At 44.3% G+C, this 23,392-nt stretch overlaps 1 protein-coding gene across 1 annotated transcript in view; it reads right to left on the minus strand.

Annotated features, from left to right (window-relative positions):
• Positions 1 to 469: 469 nt before the first annotated feature.
• Positions 470 to 23,392, minus strand: part of IL20RB (interleukin 20 receptor subunit beta) — a 40,046-nt gene continuing 17,123 nt past the window's right edge. The window contains exons 2-7 of the mRNA XM_003930956.4: positions 22,308 to 22,434; positions 21,123 to 21,313; positions 17,314 to 17,438; positions 14,676 to 14,826; positions 11,205 to 11,347; positions 470 to 1,422 (exon numbers count right to left, since the gene is read on the minus strand). Of these exons, the coding sequence (XP_003931005.3) occupies positions 1,312 to 1,422; positions 11,205 to 11,347; positions 14,676 to 14,826; positions 17,314 to 17,438; positions 21,123 to 21,313; positions 22,308 to 22,434 (848 nt within the window). The 3' untranslated portion in view covers positions 470 to 1,311. The remainder of the gene's footprint in view (positions 1,423 to 11,204; positions 11,348 to 14,675; positions 14,827 to 17,313; positions 17,439 to 21,122; positions 21,314 to 22,307; positions 22,435 to 23,392) is intronic.

A 23,392-nucleotide genomic window follows, 5' to 3' on the forward strand; every position in this document is an offset into this window, starting at 1 on the left:
GGTTCCTGAGCTCTGAGAGGGTTAGAAGGCAAAGTGCAGGCCCTGCTCATCAATCCCTTTGCCCCTCAACAAGTTTCCTCCCCCTATTCCTCCTTCTCTGCGGTTGGCTCTTTTCTTTACCTGGTAGGGGAGAGGGGTGGGTAGAAGCTTCCAGAGGTAGGTTCTAAATGAGCAGACTAAGAGGGGCTGGGGATACCCTGACTAAGCTGTCAAGGAAAAGAGGGTCCTCCAGGGATTTCCTGTGGGTTTGGGCCTCCAGGAAAGGCCCAGGATCACCCTGACCAGGTGAGGCTTATAGCTGCCTCAACTGGGGTTCTCACGCAGCCAGAGGCTGCCTCTACCCAGGCAGCCCCAGGTTCTGGACTCCTGGGGCTGCTCCTCCCCCGCCCCCACTCCCACCCCCAGTCCCCTTGACCAAAGGTGTCCTTTGGAGCCTCTCTGGACTTGAAGTTGACAATGTACCTAGAACTTTAAAGACACTTTTGGGCAGGGTGGCCCCTTTTTATTTGCTAAATTCTGTACTTTAGCAGCTCTACAGGAAAAAAGGAGCACAACAAACATCGCACACATTACTGACTTCTGCATTCTCATCGCATTGCACACACACATTTCACCTGCTGTCCACAGTGTGCACGCTGTCAACACTTTACAGTAGTTCATGGATCTGCTGTGTTCACGCACATCGCATTTTCAGTAGTGCTCACTGAGCCATTCACCTCTGCACCGGCATCTGGCTTGAAGTGAAATCAGCGCCATGGCTCCCATTCTTCCTTTTCTCTCAAGGATTCTTCTGGGAACATGGGCTGTCCAAGCCACCCAGTGTGTAGAGTCTTTGATCATTCTTATCACACATTTGCGTCCTGCTCTCCAGAAACACGGAATCAGGCAGACTGTAGAGTGTCACCAGTTCCCTCTAGCCTCGAAAGTGTAGGATGGATATATGTGTACAATGTGTATATATATAGAGAGAGAGACTCTGTGTGTGTGTGTGTTTAGCAGGTGTGTAGTTAATTCCCCAATTACAGATGAGAAAACATAGGACCGAAAGGATGAAGTCACTTTTCCCAGTTGCTCAGCCAGCAAATGGCTGCCCTCAGCCTAGAGGTCACATCTCCTAACCCCCAGTCAGTGCTCTGTTAGACAAACCAGTCTGCCTCTGACGGATGCTTCTAGACGTGTAGACCACAGGCTCTTCCTACTTCTCTCATCCCTTGTTGGTGGAGGAAAACAGAAACACAACTTGTCCCCTCATGGTTTCCATGTCATGCACACCAGGTAGGTTCTCAGCTTCACCTGGGCCCTTCCCCAAGCCTATGAGATCCAGACCCTGAAGATTTCCTCAGAAGACATCACGGCCATGGTACAGGGATGGACCTCTTCCCTTCCGCAGCTGATTAACTTCTGGGGTGAATTGGTTATTTTCTGAAAAATAATTTTCATTAATATTCATTAGAGCATAGTAGTAGTAATAGTAAAAAACATTATTAAAATTTTAACTATTTGATTAATTAATTTCCAAGCAGCAAAACAAAAACCAAAAAACAATTTCAACCCCTCCTCAGATCAGTGGCTTCCAACATTTGCTAAGATCATCTCCCTGTTCACTACCTACAGTTCCCTTGAAGTCCTGCTTGGTCAGAACTCCTCACTCTAAGACTGTGCCCCACAAAAACCCAAAATGTAATTCTGGTTTTTAAAAAAAATTTTAAGGCAGGCTTGATGGCTCACACCTGCCTTGGGAGGCTGAAACAGGCAGACTGCTTGAACCCAGAAGTTACAGACCAGCCTGGGCAACACGGTGAGGCTCTCTCTCCACAAAAAATAAACTAATCAGGTGTGGTGGTGCATGCCTGTGGTCCCAGCTACTCGTGAGGCTGAGGCAGGAGGATCAGTTGAGCCCAGGAGGTCAAGGCAGCAGTTATCTCTGATCACGCCACTGCACTCTAGCCTAAGTATAAGAGCGAGACCCTGTCTCAACCACAACAACAAAACCCTAACCATCTTCCACCAGAGAGCTCTGAGAATTATGACCTGGTCTGAGATGCTTTATGAATGCCACCCAGCATGGTGCCCAAGACACAGAGGATGTTCCATAAATGGGAGTCCCTTCTTTACTCATATTTCAGGTTCCCGCCATCTTTTCCCAGTGGCCCCGTTACATAATCATTACTAGTTATAAACATGCAGACATCAACTTTTCAAGCGGACTCTCGCACCTGTTACTCGCCTGCTCACCTCTGCCAAAATCTCTAGGTTCTTCTACAGTTATCTCTCTCAGTCCTTCCCCTTATCACTCCCAAGGGTGACACATGGGCACCAATAGACTCAATGGTTTCCTCTACCTCAGTACCCCAGGAGACATCGCTTCATTGAGCTAGTCTTCCTTCGTCCTTATTTGCAAGTTCTCAGGATGTCTCACTCCCTACTTGTTTTTTTTTTTTTTTTTTTTTTTTTTAGACAGAATTTCTCTCTTGTCACCCAGGCTGGAGTGCTGAGGCATGATCTGGCTCACTGCAACCTCTGTCTCCCAGGTTCAAGTGATTCTCCTGCCTCAGTCTCCTGAGTAGCTAGGATTACAGGCATACGCCAACACGCTGGCTAACTTTGTATTTTTAGTAAAGACAGGGTTTCTCCATGTTAGTCAGACTGGTCTGGAACTCCCGACCTCAGGTGATCCGCCCACCTCGGCCTCCCAAAGGCATGAGCCACCACACCCGGCCATACTTGATTATTTTTTAAATTCCAGAACAGTGCTGTCCAATAGAAATATAATGTGAGCCACATATGTAATTTTTTTAATGTAGTAGCACATTTTTAAAAGTAAAAAGTAATAGGTGGAACTAATTTTAATAATACATTTTATTTAACAAATATATCCAAAATATCATTTTAACATGTCACTTAAAAATGACAGAAGGCAGCCAGGCGCGGTGGCTCACGCCTGTAATCCCAGCACTTTGGGAGGCCGAGGCGGGTGGATCACGAGGTCAAGAGATCGAGACCATCCTGGTCAATATGGTGAAACCCCGTCTCTACTAAAAATACAAAAAAATTAGCTGGGCATGGTGGCGCGTGCCTGTAATCCCAGCTACTCAGGAGGCTGAGGCAGGAGAATTGCCTGAACCCAGGAGGCGGAGGTTGCGGTGAGCCGAGATCGCGCCATTGCACTCCAGCCTGGGTAACAAGAGCGAAACTCCGTCTCAAAAAAAAAAAAAAAAAATGACAGAAGGCCAGGCGCAGTGGCTCACGCCTGTAATCCCAGCACTTTGGGAGGCTGAGGCGGGCAGATCACAAGGTCAAGAGATCAAGACCATCCTGGCCAACATGGTGAAACCTTGTCTCTACTAAAAAATACAAAAATTAGCTGGGTGTGGTGGTGCACACCTGCAGTTCCAGCTACTCAAGAGGCTGAGACAGGAGAATTGCTTGAACCCGGGAGACAGAGGTTGCAGTGACCCAACATCACACCACTGCACTCCAGCTTGGCACCTGGCAACAGAGCAAGACTCTGTCTCAAAAAAAAAAAAAAAAAAAATTTAAATGACAGAAATATTTTACATTCTTGTTTTATTCTGTCTTCAAAATCCATTCTGTATTTTATATTTACGATACATCTGAATTTGGACGAGTCGCATTTCTGTGTCTAACAGTCACATGTGATCAGTGGCTGCTGTATTGGACAGTGCAGCTCTAGCACATTAAAGTAAAACAAATAGCAAAATCTCAAAATGTTGGAAGGTGCGAAACTGTGGTCCCACAGTTTAGAACTAATTTTGAAGCAAAGCTGGGCAGATTTGTAAAATTTGAATTCATTTTTAACATTTAAAAATCAAGAGATCTCATATAATCTGGATTTCTGGGCTTCTCATTTAAAACCTGGAGATCCGGCAGCATGGGCTCACACCTCCTCTTGCTAGCAACCTGCTGTGGCTGAGAAGATGAAACATATTTGCCATGATCCCCAACCCCCTCCCTGTTGAGCTACATTCATTGCACTGCACATTCTTTCCTTTTTATTTTTCTTCTTTCCAGTACCGTGTGGACTCAGAGGCATCTGAGTTCACAAACTCCACTTTCTATGAAGCACGCAAGATCATACTTGGATGGTTGACTGAAGAATTACTAATCTGGGCCATCTTTATGCTTGCTACCCACATTACAGTAGAATGTGGCAGCTAGAAGGGAAAGAATAAAGTGAGTCACAGGAAGGAAACGGAGATCCTTTAGCACCAAAGCACCCATGCCCATGAAGCAATTATGGATGAAAGAAAGAAAATAAACTATATTTTTCAACAGAGAATATATACTTGGCAGAATTAATATAATTTTCCTTGCATATATAGTTTTGCTTTAGACTGTTAACTTGGTGATATAAACTTTAATGGAAAAAATTCTTAATGTCATATTTCAGAGAACAACCATCACCTACTATAAAATTTTAGATGTAAACACGAAATGTTTCTGATTTAAACACAAACTCAGTAGACCTTTTTGAAGAATTGTCAGGGATTTCTGATTGGTAATTTTCCATGGTTTAGTTGGAAAGATGAGTTGACTTTGAAAATCACTTTTTAATAGTTTGGAGAATTATCTGTAAGAAACACAAATGTAGAAATGCAGCTAGGCTATGCCAAAGTCATGGCGGAGAGAGGGGAGGTGGCCATGTTGATTCACAGCTCAAGAACGTGTTTGGGATTTAACAGACACTAGTGAACTGCCTCTCACACAGCACTGTGGGGAAATTTGTCCACTTTAAAAATCTTGGAGTGAAATAAGAATAAAAGTTAAAAGCCTTACGGAAGGGAATGCACGTAGGAACAGACATCAGAATGATGTGGGAAAAATGGTAACAGAGAACAAGGAAGCAAAAGGTAGTCAAGGTTGGTGATGTCTATCTGCCATGGATGACATAGGTCATATCGCCATAGGGCCTTCCAGTCTCTGGTCTCATCTAAGCTATTTCATTTCCTCTAAGAGCTGATTTTAGGGTGTGGCTCAAGATGCATCAGGATTCTCAGGAGATCTTACCAGTTGAGGGCTCTTCTTGTGTACCTGAAATCCTGTAAGTTATTGACCTTTTACATGGTTCTTTCCCTGTTCCTCACTAACAAGGCACTGGGTCTTGGAAAGATCTTCATACCCCTGATCTTGAGGTAGAGAGAAAAACTCTTCTATCCCCCTGATAGAATTAGAAGAGAAAAAATAAGAGAGACTGAGGGTAAGCATGGGCAGCAGAGTTAAGAGAGAAGTCACAACAGAAGACCAACTGGTGGAGCCCAGATGAGGAAGGCTGAGCTTTTTACCATTTTGAAAAAGAGGCACTATTGACATGCCTCAGCCAGAAATGCTCCCTACCATTACCATTGCTTTGAATTAGATCAAGGAATTCCTCTTTTATTGCAGTTTTCTACTTCTACATATGTCAGAGAAGCACCTGTCCGACCAACACTCCTCACATAACAACTTTCAAAACTGACCCAGATATTAAAAACAGATTCCTTAAAGCATGGTAGAGCAACTGAAAGTTCATGCTTGGAAGAAGATAATGTCACCCAATGAGTTTCCCATTTTTCACAGCTCCTTGCCTGAAGGCAAGTCCCACCTGCTACCATAAAGAGTCGCAGTCTTACTGGGTTTTTTTGAGACAGAGTTTCGCTCTTGTTACCCAGGCTGGAGTGCAATGGCACGATCTCGGCTCACCGCAACTGTTTTTAAAAAGCAAAAAAACAGACTTGTGCAAACTCAGAAGTTAGAAAGCAAGAGAAAAACATCCCAAAAAGGAGAGAGCCAGAAAAGGGGAGCTACAAATTTTGTACATAAATTCTGCCCAAATCTCTGATTGACCTTTGAACTGTGTGAGGGGCAGGTGTGGGGAAAGCGCCTACCAGTCTGTCTAAGGCTAAACAGTCTAATCGACATCAACTGCCTAATGCATAGGAGACCAAAGTTGAGTCTTTCATCCAAACTCACTGGTTACTAAAGCAAACAAACGAAAAAAAAAAAAAAATCAACGGTTTTCAGAGGACATAACAGAATCCAAAATCTCTATAACATATTGTTGACTGTATCCAGACTATAATCCAAAATCACTAGACATACAAAATGTAGGAAAATGTGACCTATACCAAATAAAAAACAATCAATAGAGGCCAACCTTGACATGACTCACCTAGTGAAATTAGCAAAGATTTTAAAGTGAAGCAGACAAAGGCATTAAAATTATGCTCAAAGATATAGAAGAAAATTTCCTCATAACAAATGAGCAAATAGAAAATCTCAGCAGATATCTACTATAAAAAAAGAAACAAACGGAAATTCTATTATTGAAAAATACAGTATCTGAAATTTAAAATACAAAATTCACTAGATGTGCCTAAAATCAGACTGGTGATAACAGAAGAGTCAGTGAACAAGAAGATAGGTTAATAAAATTATTCAATCTGAAGAATAAAGAAGAAGAAAATAAGTTTTTTATAAAAATAAATGGAGCTTCAGGAATCAATGGAGACAATATCTGCAGGTCTAACATAAATAAAATTGGACTCACAGAAGGAGAGAAGAGAATGAAATTAAAAAAAACAACTAAAGAAATATGAGCTGGGAGCAGTGGCTCATGTCTATAAGCCCAACACTTTGGGAGGTCAAGGCAGAAGAATATCACTTGAGCCCAGGAGTTCCAGACCAGCCTGAGCAACATAGGGAGAACCCTATCTCTACAAAAAATAAAATAATTAGCCATGGCCAGGTGCAGTGGCTCATGCCTATAATCCCAGCATGTTGGGAGGCCAAGACAAGAGGATTGCTTGAGCTCAGGAGTTCAAGACCAACCTGGACAACATAGCAAGACTCTGTCTCTATCTAAAATTTAGAAATTAGCTGATTGCAGTGTCACATGCCTGTAGTCCCAGCTACTCAAGAGGCTGAAGTGGAAGGATCACTTGAACCCAGAAGGTTGAGGCTGCAGTGAGCGATATTACACCGCTGCACTCCAGCCTCGGTGGCAGAGTGAGGCCTGGTTTCTAAAAAAATTTAAAAAAAAAAAAGGCTGAAATTTTTCCAAATTGTTGCTTTAAAATATATACATTTACAGATTTAAGAAGCTCAATATACTATAAGCAAGATAAATATAACACAAACCCCATCTAGGCATGTTATAATTTAACAGGTGAAACCAATGGTAATGTAAAAGCAGCAAGGGAAAGAGAACACATTTCACATATGGGAATGATGTTAGAAAAAAAAAAAAAAAAAAATCTGTAATCCCAGCACTTTGGGAGGCCGAGGCGGGTGGATCACGAGGTCAAGAGATTGAGACCATCCTGGTCAACATGGTGAAACCCCGTCTCTACTAAAAATACAAAAAATTAGCTGGGCATGGTGGCGCATGCCTGTAATCCCAGCTACTCAGGAGGCTGAGGCAGGAGAATTGCCTGAACCAAGAAGGCGGAGGTTGCAGTGAGCCGAGATCGCGCCATTGCACTCCAGCCTGGGTAACAAGAGCGAAACTCCGTCTCAAAAAAAAAAAAAAAAAAAAAAAAATCATGGCTGTTTTTTTATCAGAAACAATTCAAGCTAGAAGACAATTAAACAATACCTTTAAAGTAGTAAGAGAGCTGAGGGCAGTGGCTCTCACCACCGTAAATTCTAGGACTTTGGGTGGCCAAGCAAGAGGATTGCTTGAGCCCAGGAGTTTCAGACCGGCCTGGGCAACATAGCAAGATCATGTCTCTGTTAAAATAAAATTGTATTATTTTTGAAATATTGTAATTAATATTTAAAATAAAAATAAAGTAGTAAGAAAAAAATATGGTCAACCGAGAATCCAGCAAAAATATCCTTCAAGAATGAATGCAAAAGAAAGACATTTTCAGATAAAAGAAATCTAAGAGAACTTGTCACTAGCAGTTCTATATTATTAAACCTGTAACAAAAAAAAAAAAAAGAAAGGAAGTTTTATAAAATAGCAGGAAGCCATATCAGATGGAAATGCAAATCTCAGAAAGAAGAAAGAGTTCCAGAAATGGTAAATATGTGGGTAAATATAAAAGATTATTTTAAATATCTTTAAAATATATATGACTTTGTAAAGCCAAAATTACTCCAAGATTCTTACATTTCATGTGAAATGATATAATGTTAATTCTAAGTAGACTGTGAAAAGTTAAGAATATGTATATTTTAACTCCTACGACAATCATGAAAAAAACAATGTGAGGAAGAATAATTAAAAAGTCCCTAAAATGAAATTCAAAACAAATTTTAACCCAAAAAAAGGCATAAAAAGAAGAACAGAGGGAAAAAAAAAAGAAAAAGAAAACCAAGAAACAGAAGAAACAGAAAATAAAATCGTGGACCTAAATTCAACCATATCATTGTATTAAATGTTAATGGAGGCTGAACACAGTGGTTCACGCCTGTAATCTCAACACTGGGATGCCAAGGCAGGTGGATCACCTGAGGTCAAGAGTTCAAGACAAGCCTGACCAATATGGTGAAACCCCATTTCTACTAAAATACAAAAATTAGTGGGGTGTGGTGGCATGTACCTGTAGTCCCAGCTACTCAGGAGGCTGAGACAGGAGAACTGCTTAAACCTGGGAGGCAGAGGTTACAGTGAGCCAAGATCATGCCACTGCACTCCGGCATGGGTGACAGAGCAAGTCTCTATCTCAAAAAAAAAAAAAAAAAAACCAATGGACTAAAAATACCATTTTAAAAGTAGAAATTGTCAGAATGGATTTATACCAAAAAATAATAACAGAAAAGACTATTTGCTGCCTATAAGAGACACACCTTAAATATGAATATACAGATAGCTTTAAAGTAAAAATATGTATTTTAAAAAAATGATATACCAAATAGCAAAAGCAAAAAAAAAAAGGACATACTGATATCACACTAAGGAATATTATCAGAGATAAAGAAAAACGTATCAAAATGATAAAAGACTCCATTACTTGAGAAATCATAACAAGATATGAATACATTTAAATGTCAAAATGTGAATATGCTTAAAACAAAGCCTCAAAATAGGTAAGGAAATTTTGACATAAAGAGAGAAACAGGCCAGGTGCAGTGGCTCACGTCTGTAATGCCAGCACTTTGGGAGGCCAAGGTAGGCGGATCACCTGAGGTCAGGAGTTTGAGACCAACCTGGCCAACATGGTGAAATCCCCGTCTCTATTAAAAATACAAAAGTTAGCCGGGAATGGTGGCAGGCACCTGTAATCCCAGTTACTCAGGAGGCTGAGGCAGGAGAATTGCTTGAACCCGGGAGGTGGAGGTTGCAGTGAGCTGAGATCACGCCACTGCACTCCAGCCTGGGTGACAACAGTGAAACTATCAGAAAAAAGAGAGAGAGAGAAACAGACACACCAGCACTCATAGCGGCACTTTGATATCCTACTCTCAATATTAAACAATATACAAAAAAATAATGACAAAGATGATATGAACAATACCATGAAACATTTGACCTAATTGATATTTATAAAACACCTGCCCAATAACTGCTGAATACATATCCTTTTATGCTTCAAGGTACTTTGAGGCCCTCAAATTCTTGCTAAAGGATAATAAAGGCCCACCTTGCCCCCCTGTGTTTGATACACCCCATTGCCTTTATGCAGAGCAGTAAGCCATTCAGTCATTCAGAGAAGGATGGAGGGGAACTGTTCAAAAGGACACTGCTACTTTATGACAAGAAATGAGTCAATAAATATAAAGCCTTAGAACAGTATCTGGCACTTAGCCGTGTACTACTATCAGCTAAAGTTGTTATGACTACCTGGAAGGACGGGAGAGAAGGGAGATCTGGCATTAGGATAACAGAGTGGAGGGCTGTCCTAAAGACTGAATTACAGGGAGAGTTATTCCTCCTGTGTAGGGAGAGAAAGCAGGGCCACAGAGATGTCACAAGAATGACTCCTTTCGTTTTTTTTTTTTTTTTTTTTTTTTTGAGATGGAGTTTCGCTCTTATTGCCTTTGCCCAGGCTGCAGTGCAATGGCGCGATCTCGGCTCACTGCCACCTCTGCCTCCCAGGTTCAAGTGATTCTCCTGACTCAGTCTCCTGAGCAGCTGGGATTACAGGCATTCACCACCACACCTGGCTAATTTTTTGTATTTTTAGTAGAGATCGGGTATCACCATCTTGGCCAGGCTGGTCTTGAACTGCTGACCTCATGATCCACCCACCTCGGCCTCCCAAAATGCCGGGATTACAGGTGTGAGCCACAGCACCCAGCCAAGAATGACTGCTTTCAGAGTGACTCCAGGCTGATAAGGAGCCATGGGCATGTATAAGCTACAGGTAATTCTGGCTTTAGTTGCTTTCCAGAAGCTGACACTGGCTCCCTCCTCTCAGGAGAGAACTGTGAGAATTCCCTAAGGTGACAGGGATGGAGCTTTTTTATTTTGTTTTTGTTATTTTTGTTTTGTTTTGTTTTGTTGCACGGCTTTGTGTGGTTGAGGTCTGGGGGCTGGGGGAAAGCATCTGGGGAGGCAGCCAGGGAACATGGGGGAGCTGTTGGGGGCCTGCTTTTGCTTTTCCCCCACCACAGCATGGGTGCATGGGTCCTATACCCACTGGAGAGACCCAGACCTGTGGTCCAGGACCCTCAGCAGTAAGATAAGAATTCTGGCCTTACGAGGATCTGAGAATACAGGTAAGGTTCCCTAACCGCAGGCAGTCACTATGAAGGTCCAGAATGCTGTCCCTTCACCACCCCACCCTACCCCACGAAGATCAAAGCACAGTCCATGCCTTTCACATACATCTTCTTCACTCTGAACAATGAGGCTTTGGCATGTGAATTGAGTAAGTTGTGTTGGAACAGGTCATTGGGCGTAGTTGCTGTTACAATTGGAAGAGGCCAAGATGCTCAGCAGGCCAGTCTGGAAGGGTAAGACCATGCAGGACTCCTGCAATACTGAGCATCCTGGGCTGGGCAACGCATCTTCTCTCTTTGCATCCCAGGTTCTGGGAGAAAGCAGAGGTGGCCTGCCTCAGGGAGGCCACCATGCTCTGGAGAAAGAAGATTTATTCTAGTACCCTTAGAAGTGAAGTCTTCTACAAGTATTCCTCTCCCCTCTCTGTGGAGATGCGTATAATCCCACCATGGAAATATGTGCCCATGCCCAACTGAGGCCCAAACTACATCTGGTCGGTGTCATACTGAAAGAAATAAAGAACTAGATCTATTACCAAGGTGTCTGGGAGGACCACCCCAGGGCAACAGGAGTACTGGAGCAGCCGGCCCATTTTCCAGATGAACAGTGGCACAACCACAAGAATCAGCATGAAGCCAACAAAGGCAAACAGGGCCAGTGCCAGAGGAATGGCCTCTCCTGGAAACAAAAGATAAAAGCAGGCTTAGAAAACAGCAGGGAAGAGTAAATCTTCAATCCTGAGCCTCCCCCAGTTTCCTGGAGTTGACTCTGCACATTGACCAAGACGGCAGATACCAAGATCCTGAGATTTGATGTGTGCTTTAGTGACCAAAATTACCACCATTAAAAGCATTTTTTTAGAATCCAGATTAAGGCATGGATTCCAGAAAGCCCCAGAGAAGATTAAAATCTTTTCCTTGTGACATGAAAGGGTGGAGCATCATGTGCAAAGCCAATAGCTGTGTTAGCATGTACCTTGGCGCCACTGCCAGGAGGAAGGCAGAGTGCCAGGCCCTGGACAGGATGAGGGGGAGGTACTCAAAGAGAACAGCGCAGAATGGGGCTGGGCAGTAACTCAAAACACAGTGTGTTTCACAATTCACTCTTGGCATTGATTCATGTTATAGAGGAAATGGTTCAGAAAACAGTCAGATAATAACTACAAGATATGAAGCCCCCATTTTGTGTGCTAGGATTACTATGGCCTTCCAGAACTATGCTAGGGACTGGACATGTAGTTGCTTGTTCTTGACAATGAGTGTGAGTATCCCTGCTTTTATAGAAGAGGAATCTATGCTCAGAATGGTTAAGTCACCTACCCTAGGTCACCCAGGTAGGACTGGCTCTGAAGCTCACAGTCATTCTACCAATAAATGTAGCAGAAAAGGTTAGATCTGAGCATCTGGAGACATGGAAGAGGGGTCAGGTTATTTTCCCATTTCTCTGTTCTGTGTAACCTTGAGCAACTCAATTAGCCTCTCTGGCCCAGGCTACTCACCTGCAATGTGAAGGGTAGCCCAGCCAATGAGACTGGAATAGCTGGTTGACTTATGGCTAGGGGCACTGTATATTATCTCAATGGTTTTGGAAAATATTTGGGGGGTACACATCAAGAGATATACAAATGTTCATACCCTTTCATCCACTCCTGCAATTTTTTTTTAAATTTTTGAAGGTATATGCTAGGCATATATAGTTATGGGGTACACAAGATGTTTTGAGACAGTCATGCAATGTGAAATAAGCACATCGTGGAGAATAGGGCAGCCATCACCTCAACCATTTATCTTTTAGGTTACAAACAATTCAATTACACTCTTTATTTTAAAATATACAATTAGGTTATCGTTGACTACAGTCAACCCTGTTGTGCTATCAAATAGTAGGTCTTATTCATTCTTTCTGTTTTTTTGTGCCCATATCCCTACTTCTCCCCAACTTCTGAAATTTTAATTCCAAAAACTAATTCCAAGGAAGGAAATAATTATATACATCAGTTCTTAGCAACATCTGAACTACAGCAACAGCCCTTCATTTACATTACATATATTGACGTATACATATGCATCGGGTTTTGTTTGTGTTTTTGGGATTTTTGTTTGTTTTTGAGACAGAGTCTCACTCTGTCATCCAGACTGGAGTGCAGTGGCGCAATCTTGGCTCACTGCCACTTCTGCCTCCATGGTTCAAACGATTTTCATGCCTCAGCTTCCCAGTAGCTGGGATTACAGGCATGCACCACCATGCCTGGCTAATTTTTGTATTTTTAGTAGAGACAGGGTTTCACCACATTACTCAGGCTGGTCTCAAACTCCTGACCTTAGGTGATCCACCTGCCTAGGCCTCCTTAAGTGCTGGGATTAGAGGCATGAGCCACCACACCCAGCCCTTTAAAAATGAGGTAGATCCATACATATTGCCATGAAAAATGTTCCCAATATACTACTGAGTGAAGACAAGCCAAGTATAGAGTAGTAGGTACAATATCATCCCATCTGTATATGTGAGCATTGGTATTACACAGATAACCCCTGGAAGATTAAACGTCAAACTCACCAAAGGAAACCTCCTGAGTGATGTGCGGGAGAATGGAGCACACTTACCTCTTTATTTATTTATTAACATGAGACTAGGTCTCGCTATGTTGCCCAAGCTGGTGTTGAACTCCTGGGCTCAAGCAATCCTTCTACCTTGGCTTCCCAAAGTGCTGGGATTATAGGTGTGAGCCACCATGCCTGGCCCTACTTTTTACTTTACATGCTTTGCTGCTGTTTGGATTGTCAAGCAAGCTTGACTTGTACAATTTTAAAAAGTAGTGTAAAATAGTAATCAAGAAATCTACATGAAAAATGTCATGGATATGATATTTGTGAAAAAGCAGACACAAAATGTGTATGTTATAGAACTACAGCATGTGCCTACACATGGCAACGACTGAAGGATGATGCCCTGAATGAGCCGCGTGTGATGGTTCACACCTGTAATCTCAGCCCTGTGGGAGGCCATGGCCCAGGCAACACAGCAAGACACTGTCTGTACATATAAACTAAACTGTTTTAGAAAGAAAAATAAATAAATAAGTGTACTACATATTTAAAATAATATATTAGCTCTTTTTAAAAGACTGAAAAGCTATACACAAAAACGTAACTAGTGATGTTTGAGTGACAGATCATGGGATGTAGGGTCTTGTTTGGTTTTGCTTCTTTTCAAAGTGTTTTTTTGTTTGTTTTTGTTTTTGTTTGAGATGGAGTTTCGCTCTTGTTACCCAGGCTGGAGTGCAATGGCACGTATCTCGGCTCACCGCAACCTCCGCCTCCTGGGTTCAGGCAATTCTCCTGCCTCAGCCTCCTGAGTAGCTGGGATTACAGGCACGTGACACCATGCCCAGCTAATTTTTTGTATTTTTAGTAGAGATGGGGTTTCACCATGTTGACTAGGATGGTCTTGATCTCTTGACCTTGTGTACACCCGCCTCGGCCTCCCAAAGTGCTGGGATTACAGGCTTGAGCCACCGCGCCCGGCTCAGTGTTTTTAAACATTGTAGGTTTTCTGACTTTAAAATATTCCAGAGAAAAAAGTAATTCAAATAAGAGGATTCTCTAGACTTTCCCTAAGGTCCCTTCCCAATGAAAAAAGCTGTGGTATTATACAATGTGGGCCACAGTCTTCAGAGGGTCCAAGGTCTGACCCTCTGAAGCCTGTGGCTGCGTCTCCTGCAGCAGACTCTGATTCACAGGTAAACCAGTCTTGCAATATCTGGCCCCCAGGCCTAGGAAGCTTTAAGGGGGAAAGTGTTTCAGACAGCTGCTTGAGTAACCCCACCCAGCTCCAGGGTGGACTCCTGCCTCTAGGGGAATCAGAGTGACATGCATACTTTAACCACAGGAACCTACCCAGCCTGTGAGGCAGGTCAGCGCACCAAAGGAATCCAGTAGGCCTCTCAGACATGCCAGGAGGGGCTATCACCTGTGCAGGGCTCCAAGGAGAGAGAAGCCATCCTTACCTTGCACCTCCACACACTCTGTCTGGCTGAAGGCGCTGTACCTCCCAATGGCCTTCACGAATGTCTGGGCCTTCACACAGTATGCAGCCCATGGCTCCATGGTTTCCAGGTGCACTGGAATACTCCCACTCCTCACCATTTTGACACGTTCCTTTGGGAAACCAGAAAACACAGTTAAACACAGAAAACACAGTTAAACACAGAAAACACAGGGAGCTGTGGCTCACACCTGTAATCCCAACACTTTGGGAGGTCAAGGTGGGCAGATCATCTGAGGTCAGGAGTTCAAGACCAGTCTGGACAACATGGTGAAACCCTGTCTCTACTAAATATACAAAATTAGCTGGGCGTGGTGGTGGGTGCCTGTAATCCCAGCTACTCAGAAGGCTAAGGCAGGAGAATCGCTTGAACCTAGAAGGCAGAAGTTGCAGTGAGCCAAGATCATGCCACTGAACTCCAGCTTGGGCTATAGAGCAAGACTCTGTCTCAAAAGAGAGAAAGAGAGTCAGAGAGAGAGAGAAAGAGAGAGAGAGAGAGAGAGAGAGAGAGAGAGAGAGAGAGAAAAGAAAACACAGTTATTCCCAGAAGGCAGGAGGACTGGAAAGGGCAAAAAGAGCCAGGGAAGGAAAGTTGCAGATGCTTCCTTTCTGGATGCACACAAATGTCCCCTCTCACTTACGCATGCATTTATTCAGGCACTCATTCATTCAATCATATTTATTAAGCACCTACTATGTGCTAGGCACTGCTCTAGGAACAGGGACCTAGCATTGAACAAAATGGACAAAGTCTTCACTCTCACAGAGCTTACATGGGGTGAGACAGACAATAAAAAAAATACACTTCAGGTGGTGATAACGGCTGTGAAGGAAAAAGCAAAGCAAAGAGATGGTGATGAGGAGGCACCATTTTAAACAGAGTGGTTAGAGAAGCCTTGTCTGATAGGGCAACATTTACACAAAGACCTGAACATTGAAAATCTGACTTGAGGAGGGGCTTGGCATGGCCATTGCTGCCAGGGAATCAGTGCAGTGGAGCCACGGGCAGCACCTCCTCACTCATCCACCCATCTGTCCATCCATCTGTTCACACTTCCACCTCCATGCCCCTCCCTGAAGCTGTGCTCTACATCTGAGCCTGTAGAGGCTTGCCTGGACCAAGCCCAGATGACTCAGGGTACATGCTCCTTTCTTAGCCCTGGCCCCGCCGGTTACCAAGGGTGGGGAGCAGGCTCCATCCCAGTGAATCTGAGGGAGCCACATGCTTCCTCCTGCTCAGGCCCTGATCTATCCCCAACACTACTCCATCTTCCTGGCTGGCAATGTCATATCCTACAATGGGGCCTTTCCTAGCAGGGGTAAATACTGGAACCCAGCGTTATACCTCTCCACACCACCTTTCATGGAAGCTACCCAACCTATGGCCCTCATTGAATGGGTGGTGGGGCATGGGCTCTGAGTCCAGACACTGCTATAAGATCAAGGGTACCCTTGGCCTGAGAAGGGTCCAATCACGGGTGAGCTGGCTACCAGAAACCCCTGAAGCTTGGCCTGATAAGACACCAAGACCAACTGGATTCTTCTGAGGATTTGGTCTTGGGAAACTGAATACCGAGAGCGAGAAGCAGGGACAAAGGAGAGAGGACCCAGTGAGAAGGGGTCAGGCCTGAGAGGCTTTGAGGGGGCTCAGGGGCACATCACAGGCATGAGTAGGAAGCATTGATGAGAGATCGCAGCCTGGAATAAGATGGGAAGGGGCCACAGAAAATGTGCAAGAGGGGGCACCAACCAGAGAGGAGCAAGCGCCATGGCTAAGCGAGGCTGCAGCCTAGCCCTGTGCCAGCTCTGTTCATAGATGTGTGAGGGCCCCTTATTGCACTGTATTAATCCTTGTGATAAAGCCTATCTTTGCTTGTGCTACCTGGAGTGGGCCTCTACGCCTTGTCACCATATCAGCTTGGACAGAGGCTCCACAGGTCAGAGTGTCCTCTAGTTCCTGCTCATGCTCCACTCCTTATACTGCCGCTGCTTGTCTGGCTGTTCTCTCTGTGAAGGCTGGCCTCCCACCTATCCCAGGCTATAGCACCCTTCCAAAGAAGAGGGCAGCACCCCAAGTGGGCATTCTGCATGGTCCACCTGCTCATAGTTAGATGGGTTTACTCATAAGCAGCTCCTGGGTCCTGCCTCTACCTCTGCACCTTGCCAAGATATATACCCTCAGGAGGTGTGTACCAGCCTTGTGTGCTTTTGAAATCATCCTGTTGATCTAGAAACCCTGACTGCTGCCCCTATATGGTTGAGGAGATGAGCTGAGGAGGGAGAAAAAAATTCATTGAAAAGATATTGTGGGTCCAACTAGGTTAGAGTTTAGGGTAAGGGGGCAGCCCCACACTTCAGCAGATCTGGCCTGGAAAGGCTCCCAGCCAAGGCATGGGATGGAGCAAGGCAGTTCTTTGGAGAAGAGGCTGATGGGGTGATCAGCATACTCTAATCTTTTGCACACTTCGCCCAGGATGGCTCATCCCCAGGCAGCCTAGACAGTGAGCACTGCAAGGGCCAGCTTCCCTTGCTCACCCTCAGAGATCTGTGCTTTCTTCACAGAAGCCTGACTCAAAGGCCAAGGCTAGATAGAGTCTTACCTCGGCACCAGGCTCCCTCCTCCAGTAGGCCACAAGGAACTCAAACTGGGGCCCCAGGTCCTCCAGCTTAATAACCAGGTGCAAGCCATCCTTGGTAATCTCCATCCCAGGTGGGGTAAGGATGGCTGTTGGCAAGATAACAGGAGAGTCAAAGCCAGTCCCAGACAAGACTGATTTCCCTGGAACACAATGACCATGTCATCGGTGGAAATATGTCAGTCTCTGTAGGGAAGGGAGGGAGTCAGCTGTAGCTTCAAGCACGTGGAAACATGTACAGAAATACTCTTCTCTACTCAGCAGGTGCTCAGTAAATGCTTTTTGAGTGATGAATGAATGAAAAAACAAATGATAAATACTATAATTCTCTTCCTTTTTACTCCTTTAACTATAATAAAGTCCACTGTTCCTTCTCTAGGAGGCACATATACACAAGAAAAGTGATTAAAAATTCCAGTAAACATTATCTCTTGCTCTTTTAAAATTTTATGATCCATGCACCTCCTCCCACCACTTTTTCTGCAGAAATTGCTCCTCATTTTGGCTCATCTAAGTGAGCAGATGCTATTTTTTAATGCTTGCCAAATGCCTATGTGAGCTCAGGTCTATACTGAACAGTCAGGCCCAGTCTTTGCCCCTTAGGAATGAGCATTCCTGGCAGGGGCACATGCATTCCCACAACTCACATAGATCTGTGGCATGTATTGGCTACTGATAGGTTTGACATAGCAGCAGATCAGCAGCCTGTGAATGGGTTGGCCATTCTATTCTCAGCCCAATTCTATTTTTCATCTCATATCCTGATTAAGGGATGCTAACAAGTCACCAGCTTTTTATTTTTTTTTTAGACAGGGTCTCACTCTGTCACCCAGGCTGGAGTGTGCAGTGGCATTATCATGGCTTACTATAGCCTCAAACTCCCAGGCTTGGGTAATCATCCCTGTCAGCCTCCCAAGTAGCTGGGACTACAAGCACACATTACCCTACATGCAGTACATGCAGCTTTTTTTTTTTTTTTTTTTTTTTTTAAGAGATGGGGTTTCACCACATTGCCCAGGCTAGTCTTGAATTCCTGGGCTCAAGCAGTTCGCCTGCCTCGAGCTCCCAAAGTGCTGAGATTATAGGAGTGAGCCAATGAGCCCAGCCCACAGGCTTTTGAAAATTCCAATAATCAACTAATCAGGCTATTGAAATTCCAATAATCAACTCTAGAAATTACAGATTAACACAAACATCACTTTTCATATTGCGAAGTCAAGCAGAGAGGCCCACAGCCCCTGTGGATACCTTCCTATCAGCAGACGAAGAACAGAAGGGCCCACACGGATAGTCTCTACTCCCTGGTGACTGGCAGTGGAGTAAAACTTGCCTCTCAGATCCAGATACTGCAGGACCAGAAGGACCACCCTGATCATTGGTCTTGGATGGGAAAGCAGGGTGGGGTATGTTCTGGGCTAAATCTGCCTCCCCTGGGGTCAGTGGACACTCAGAAGAAAGGCGGTTCCTGGAGCGAGTTTTCAGAGAACAAAGCATTTCCTCCTCACCTCCCTCATCAGAAAAGTGTATATGCCTGGCTGTTGGAAAGCTACCTGGATAGGGGACAGGACGACCTGGGAGTTCAGGGCCAACTGTGCAAAGCACACTCAGTCCAGAGGCTTCATATGCGCACACAGCACCACTAGCACTACCTCCCAAACACTTCCAGAAGGAAAAGAGATATCTGACTCCTCGAATTTTCTGTCAAATATTATTTGAATTGGGTTTTCTGATCTCCGTCTTCACTGAGAACACAATTAGAGAAAATAATCTGAAGTTAAGGTTCAGAGGAGAATTTTTTGACAGTGTTTGACAGTGTTGGGGCAAGAACCTCTGTCCTATGCATTCTGCATATTTACCTCATTTAATCTGTCCAGGAAGCGTTAGAAGGCAAATATTGTTCCTGTTTTACAAGAGATTAAGTGACATGCCCAGAATCACATTATCTGCAGAATTTGAGCCCACTTCTTTCTACATTTCTGCTTCCCCTGTATGGGGTATTTTGCCTCTTTAACTAGGGGATCTCAACCCTAGCTGTACATGAAAATAATCCGGGGAGAATTTTAAACTTCCAGTGAACAAAATGCATGCAGATCATTTAAACCAGACTCTGGGGAAGGGCCCCAGGCATAAGTGATTCTAAAGCTCCCCTGTGACTCAAATGTGCAGTCAAAGTTAAAAACCTCTGTTCTCAATAAAGTTTACCTTTAAGAGTAGGGATCCTCAGCTGGGCGTAGTGGTTTACACCTGTAATCCCAGCACTTTGGGAGGCCGAGGTGGGCAGATCACCTGAGGTCAGGAGTTTGATACCAGCCTAACCAACATGGTGAAACCCTATCTCTACTAAAAATACAAAATTAGCTGAGCATAGGGGCACATTCCTGTAATCCCTGCTACTTGGGAGCCCAAGGAGGGAAAATCACTTGAACCCAGGAGACGGAGGTTGCAGTGAGCCGAGATCATGCCATTACACTCCAGCCTGGGCAACAAGAGTGAAACTCCATCTCAAAAAAAAAAAAAAAAAAAAAAAAGAAAGAAAGAAAGAAAGAAAGAAAGAAAAAAGAGAGTAGGGATCCTTTTCAGGATCAAGATCCTTAAATCCAGATTTTTCACATTCCTGGGGAGAAGTCTGAGTGGCCTTTTCAAGTGGAAGAGGACAAACTTAATGCCCTTAAGAGATCATGATGCCATTCCAACCCATTTGCTTGGCGCACAGAGGGATCACATAGAACTCTATCTTCCGTCTTCTGATGCAAGTACAGACTGCTGTTCCTCAGCTCCCCCTGCAGCAAGCTCTTTTCCTGTTTATACTGGCCTTGTTAAGCGCAAGCTGTTATAAAACATCCCAGCCCACATAGTTTTGTAGGCACTCCTTTATCTTTATATGACCCATGTCTGCTTTACAACAACAGCTGCCAGCCCTCCATCCACATTTTAAAGCCTGAGGTTTTCCAGGACCTTGTCCTCTCTTTGTCCTCAATATCTTGTCCCTAGATAGTCTCGTCTACTTCCAAGCCTTTAGCTGTTAACTTTGTGATGGCCAGGCACAATGGCTCATTCCTATAATCCCAGCACTTCATGAGGCTGAGGAAAAAGAATCACTTGAGCTCAGGAGTCTGAGATCAGCTGCTTCCCTTCCTACTGCCCACCAGCCCTTGCCTCTCTTCCCCAAACACACACGTCCTTTTACACAATGGCCATTGCTTGCACGCAGCCATATATGGCCACCTATCTGGATTCCTCTATTACTTCTTTCTCAATCCTTTTCCAGGTACCACTACAAAAGAAAAGTTATTTATTTTCCACAGAAGTCATTATAGAAGGCAATGTTCTGGTGGCTCTGTTAAACGTATAAATCCTCTTGCACAACAAAGCTGCTTACATGGGCAGTAAATATGCGGTTAATGAGGCATCAAGTGAGAGGCAGTGTAAGATTTATGGAGACACAATCAGGGTAGGGAGCAGCAGTCCTGGTGCCATCTCCTCACTTCCAGAGCAGCTTTCCTTCCAGGTTCCCAATGTCAGCATCCCCAACACCTGCACCCCCTGACAGAGACAGTCAGGAATGACTTCCAAAGTCAAAGGGCATGAGAGAGAGCAACATGTGGGAAGCAGTTGGCAACTTTTCAAATGTACCAGTAAGGTTGTTTGTGTTCACAATACTCTGGCTTTGCAAGACTATTTTGATACTAAAAAGAGTCTAGACAGTCTAGGTGAACATGGTTCCTAAAGGGGTGGCTGGTGGGGATGGGGGTGTAAGCAGAGAAATGCCTCACTCGAATTTCTATTAAAAGGATGCTTCAGGATGCTCCAGGCTGAGGTCTGTGAGCCCAGTGTGGCCCTGACACGAAGGCTGTATGGCACAGTGGCCATGATGTCATCAGTGACGTCACACTCAGGACCTTCAGTGAGTGAGCACCAGCTGCTGGGGATCCAGATGTGGCTCATGTACAGGCTCTCGTACTCCCTGTCAAGGAGAGGAAGGCACAGAGTTACACCAGTCCCTCTGACACAGACTCAGTTACGGTTGCAAGTAACTGCCTTCATTCTCCTACTTTCTAGAGGTAAGTAAAATAAGTACTTGCTCATTATCATAGGTCCTCCACTCTCCTCCCTACCAACCATCCATTCTCCCTTACTCCTTTTATTGCCAGATAGGGAAAACTAGGCATAAAAATCAGTGTGTCTGGATCTTTGGTCTCTTCATCTCCAGGGTTATTACCCTAATCTCAGTCACTGTCATTCCTTGCCTTGCTGTGGTCTCCCAGCTTGCACACCTGCCATTCTCAAAACCATTCATCACTCAGCAGATCACAACACTTTTCTCCTGAATGGCTTCCTACAGGACTTAAAATGGGATCCAAACTCTTGCCAGTGGCCTACAAGATGCTTTGGCCTTCTCGCTCACTCTGCTCCTAAGCGTGATATTCTTGCCACACCGGTCATTTCTCCAAAATGTTGAGTACTTTTTGCCCAACAATAGCTGCAAACACATGGACACCTGCAGAAGACTAGAACCTGCTTGGTGCCAGGGCAGGCTGATTTTGAGGGTCATAGTTTGTTTTGGCTCCTAGGGATAAGCTTATGAAGTCAGGAAAAGTAAGGACTCCTCCACCCTTAAAGGATTTGAGTCTCCAGTGATTTATCCATCTCAAGTCAGAGTCAAACCCAGTGGACAGTTGGCTCACTTTTTAAAAGAACTTCACCAAAATATGTTATGCACATTTGTCTTCCCAGAAAGTTCATTGTCAGATCCACAGAACGATTTCCCTTGCTTCTTTAACTCCTTCAATGCCTATGCAGGCAGAGCAGGTAGATCATTGGGGATAATCTATCCCTGGGCTCAGAAAGCCACCTTGGGCTCAGAAGGAAGGGCTATACCTTCAGGAACCAATTTCTGCCTAAGGGAGAAGAACTATTAAAAAAAAACACACAAAAAAACAAAACAAAAAAAAACTCACCCCTGGTATTCGACAGAATAGCACACTGTTTCTCCAGGCACAATCACTGGACTCCACACCAAGAGATGCTTCATGTTGGTTGAGAGTACAGAGAGGTTCTGAGGGGCAGGCAGAACAGCCACTTCACCTAGGATTAAGGCAGATAGGCTGACTGACAGGTAGGCTTGTAGTGGAGGAATGCCATAACTTCGAATTAGTGTCTAATGAAAGGCCCCACCTGCGGAGGTGGCAGTGAGCTGAGATTGCACCACTGCACTCCAGCCTGGGCGACAGAATGAGATTCTGTCTCCAAAAAAAGAAAGGCCTCGCATGTTTACAAACCAGAAACAACTCTAATTTTATCATATTTATGTTAATGCTCAATTTTTGCTACCATCTTATAATTCTGAATTTGTTGATAAATGACATATCAATATTAATAATGACTAATATTTATTGAGTACTTACCATATTCTATCTAGGCCATGTGCTGGATTGTTACATGATTGTCTCATTGAACCCTCACGACCATACTGGGAGGTAAAGACCATTAGTTTCTCCATTGCACAAATGAGAAAACTGAGTCACATTATTTATGACTCTTGTGTCAGACTAACCTGGATCCAGGCCTTGACTCTGCCACTTACTATGCAGCCTCAAGCAAGTTGCATAAACATGAGCCTCTTAACCATTCATGGAAAACTCATGTAGATTACTACAATATTCTCATCATCACCCTCTCCTGCTACTGCCATCCTCAGATGCCAAAGCACATCCTTTCATGTCCCTCAACAAGACCAAATGGGGCATCAGCTGCCAGGTGGGAAGTACAGGCTCAGATCTGCTATGAAGAGAGCCCATGGAAGTGGGACACCAAGCCAGCTCTGTGACTCTACCCTAGAAAGAATGCAGGCCCCTGAGCCAGTCTGAGACACAAGTATGCCCAGAGTATGCCCAGACACAGTGTGCCCAGAGGATGCACAGAGTGGGTCTATGATTAGTAGAGAATGAAAGAGGCCTGTGAAACTAAACGTGCTCGTAAGGACTTTGGGCAGCCACAAAGCCAAAAAGCTCATCCTCGCATGTCATCCCAAGGTGCAGTCTGC

Source organism: Saimiri boliviensis, chromosome 9 (genome assembly GCF_048565385.1).
Source record: "Saimiri boliviensis isolate mSaiBol1 chromosome 9, mSaiBol1.pri, whole genome shotgun sequence".
Taxonomy (NCBI): domain Eukaryota; kingdom Metazoa; phylum Chordata; class Mammalia; order Primates; family Cebidae; genus Saimiri; species Saimiri boliviensis.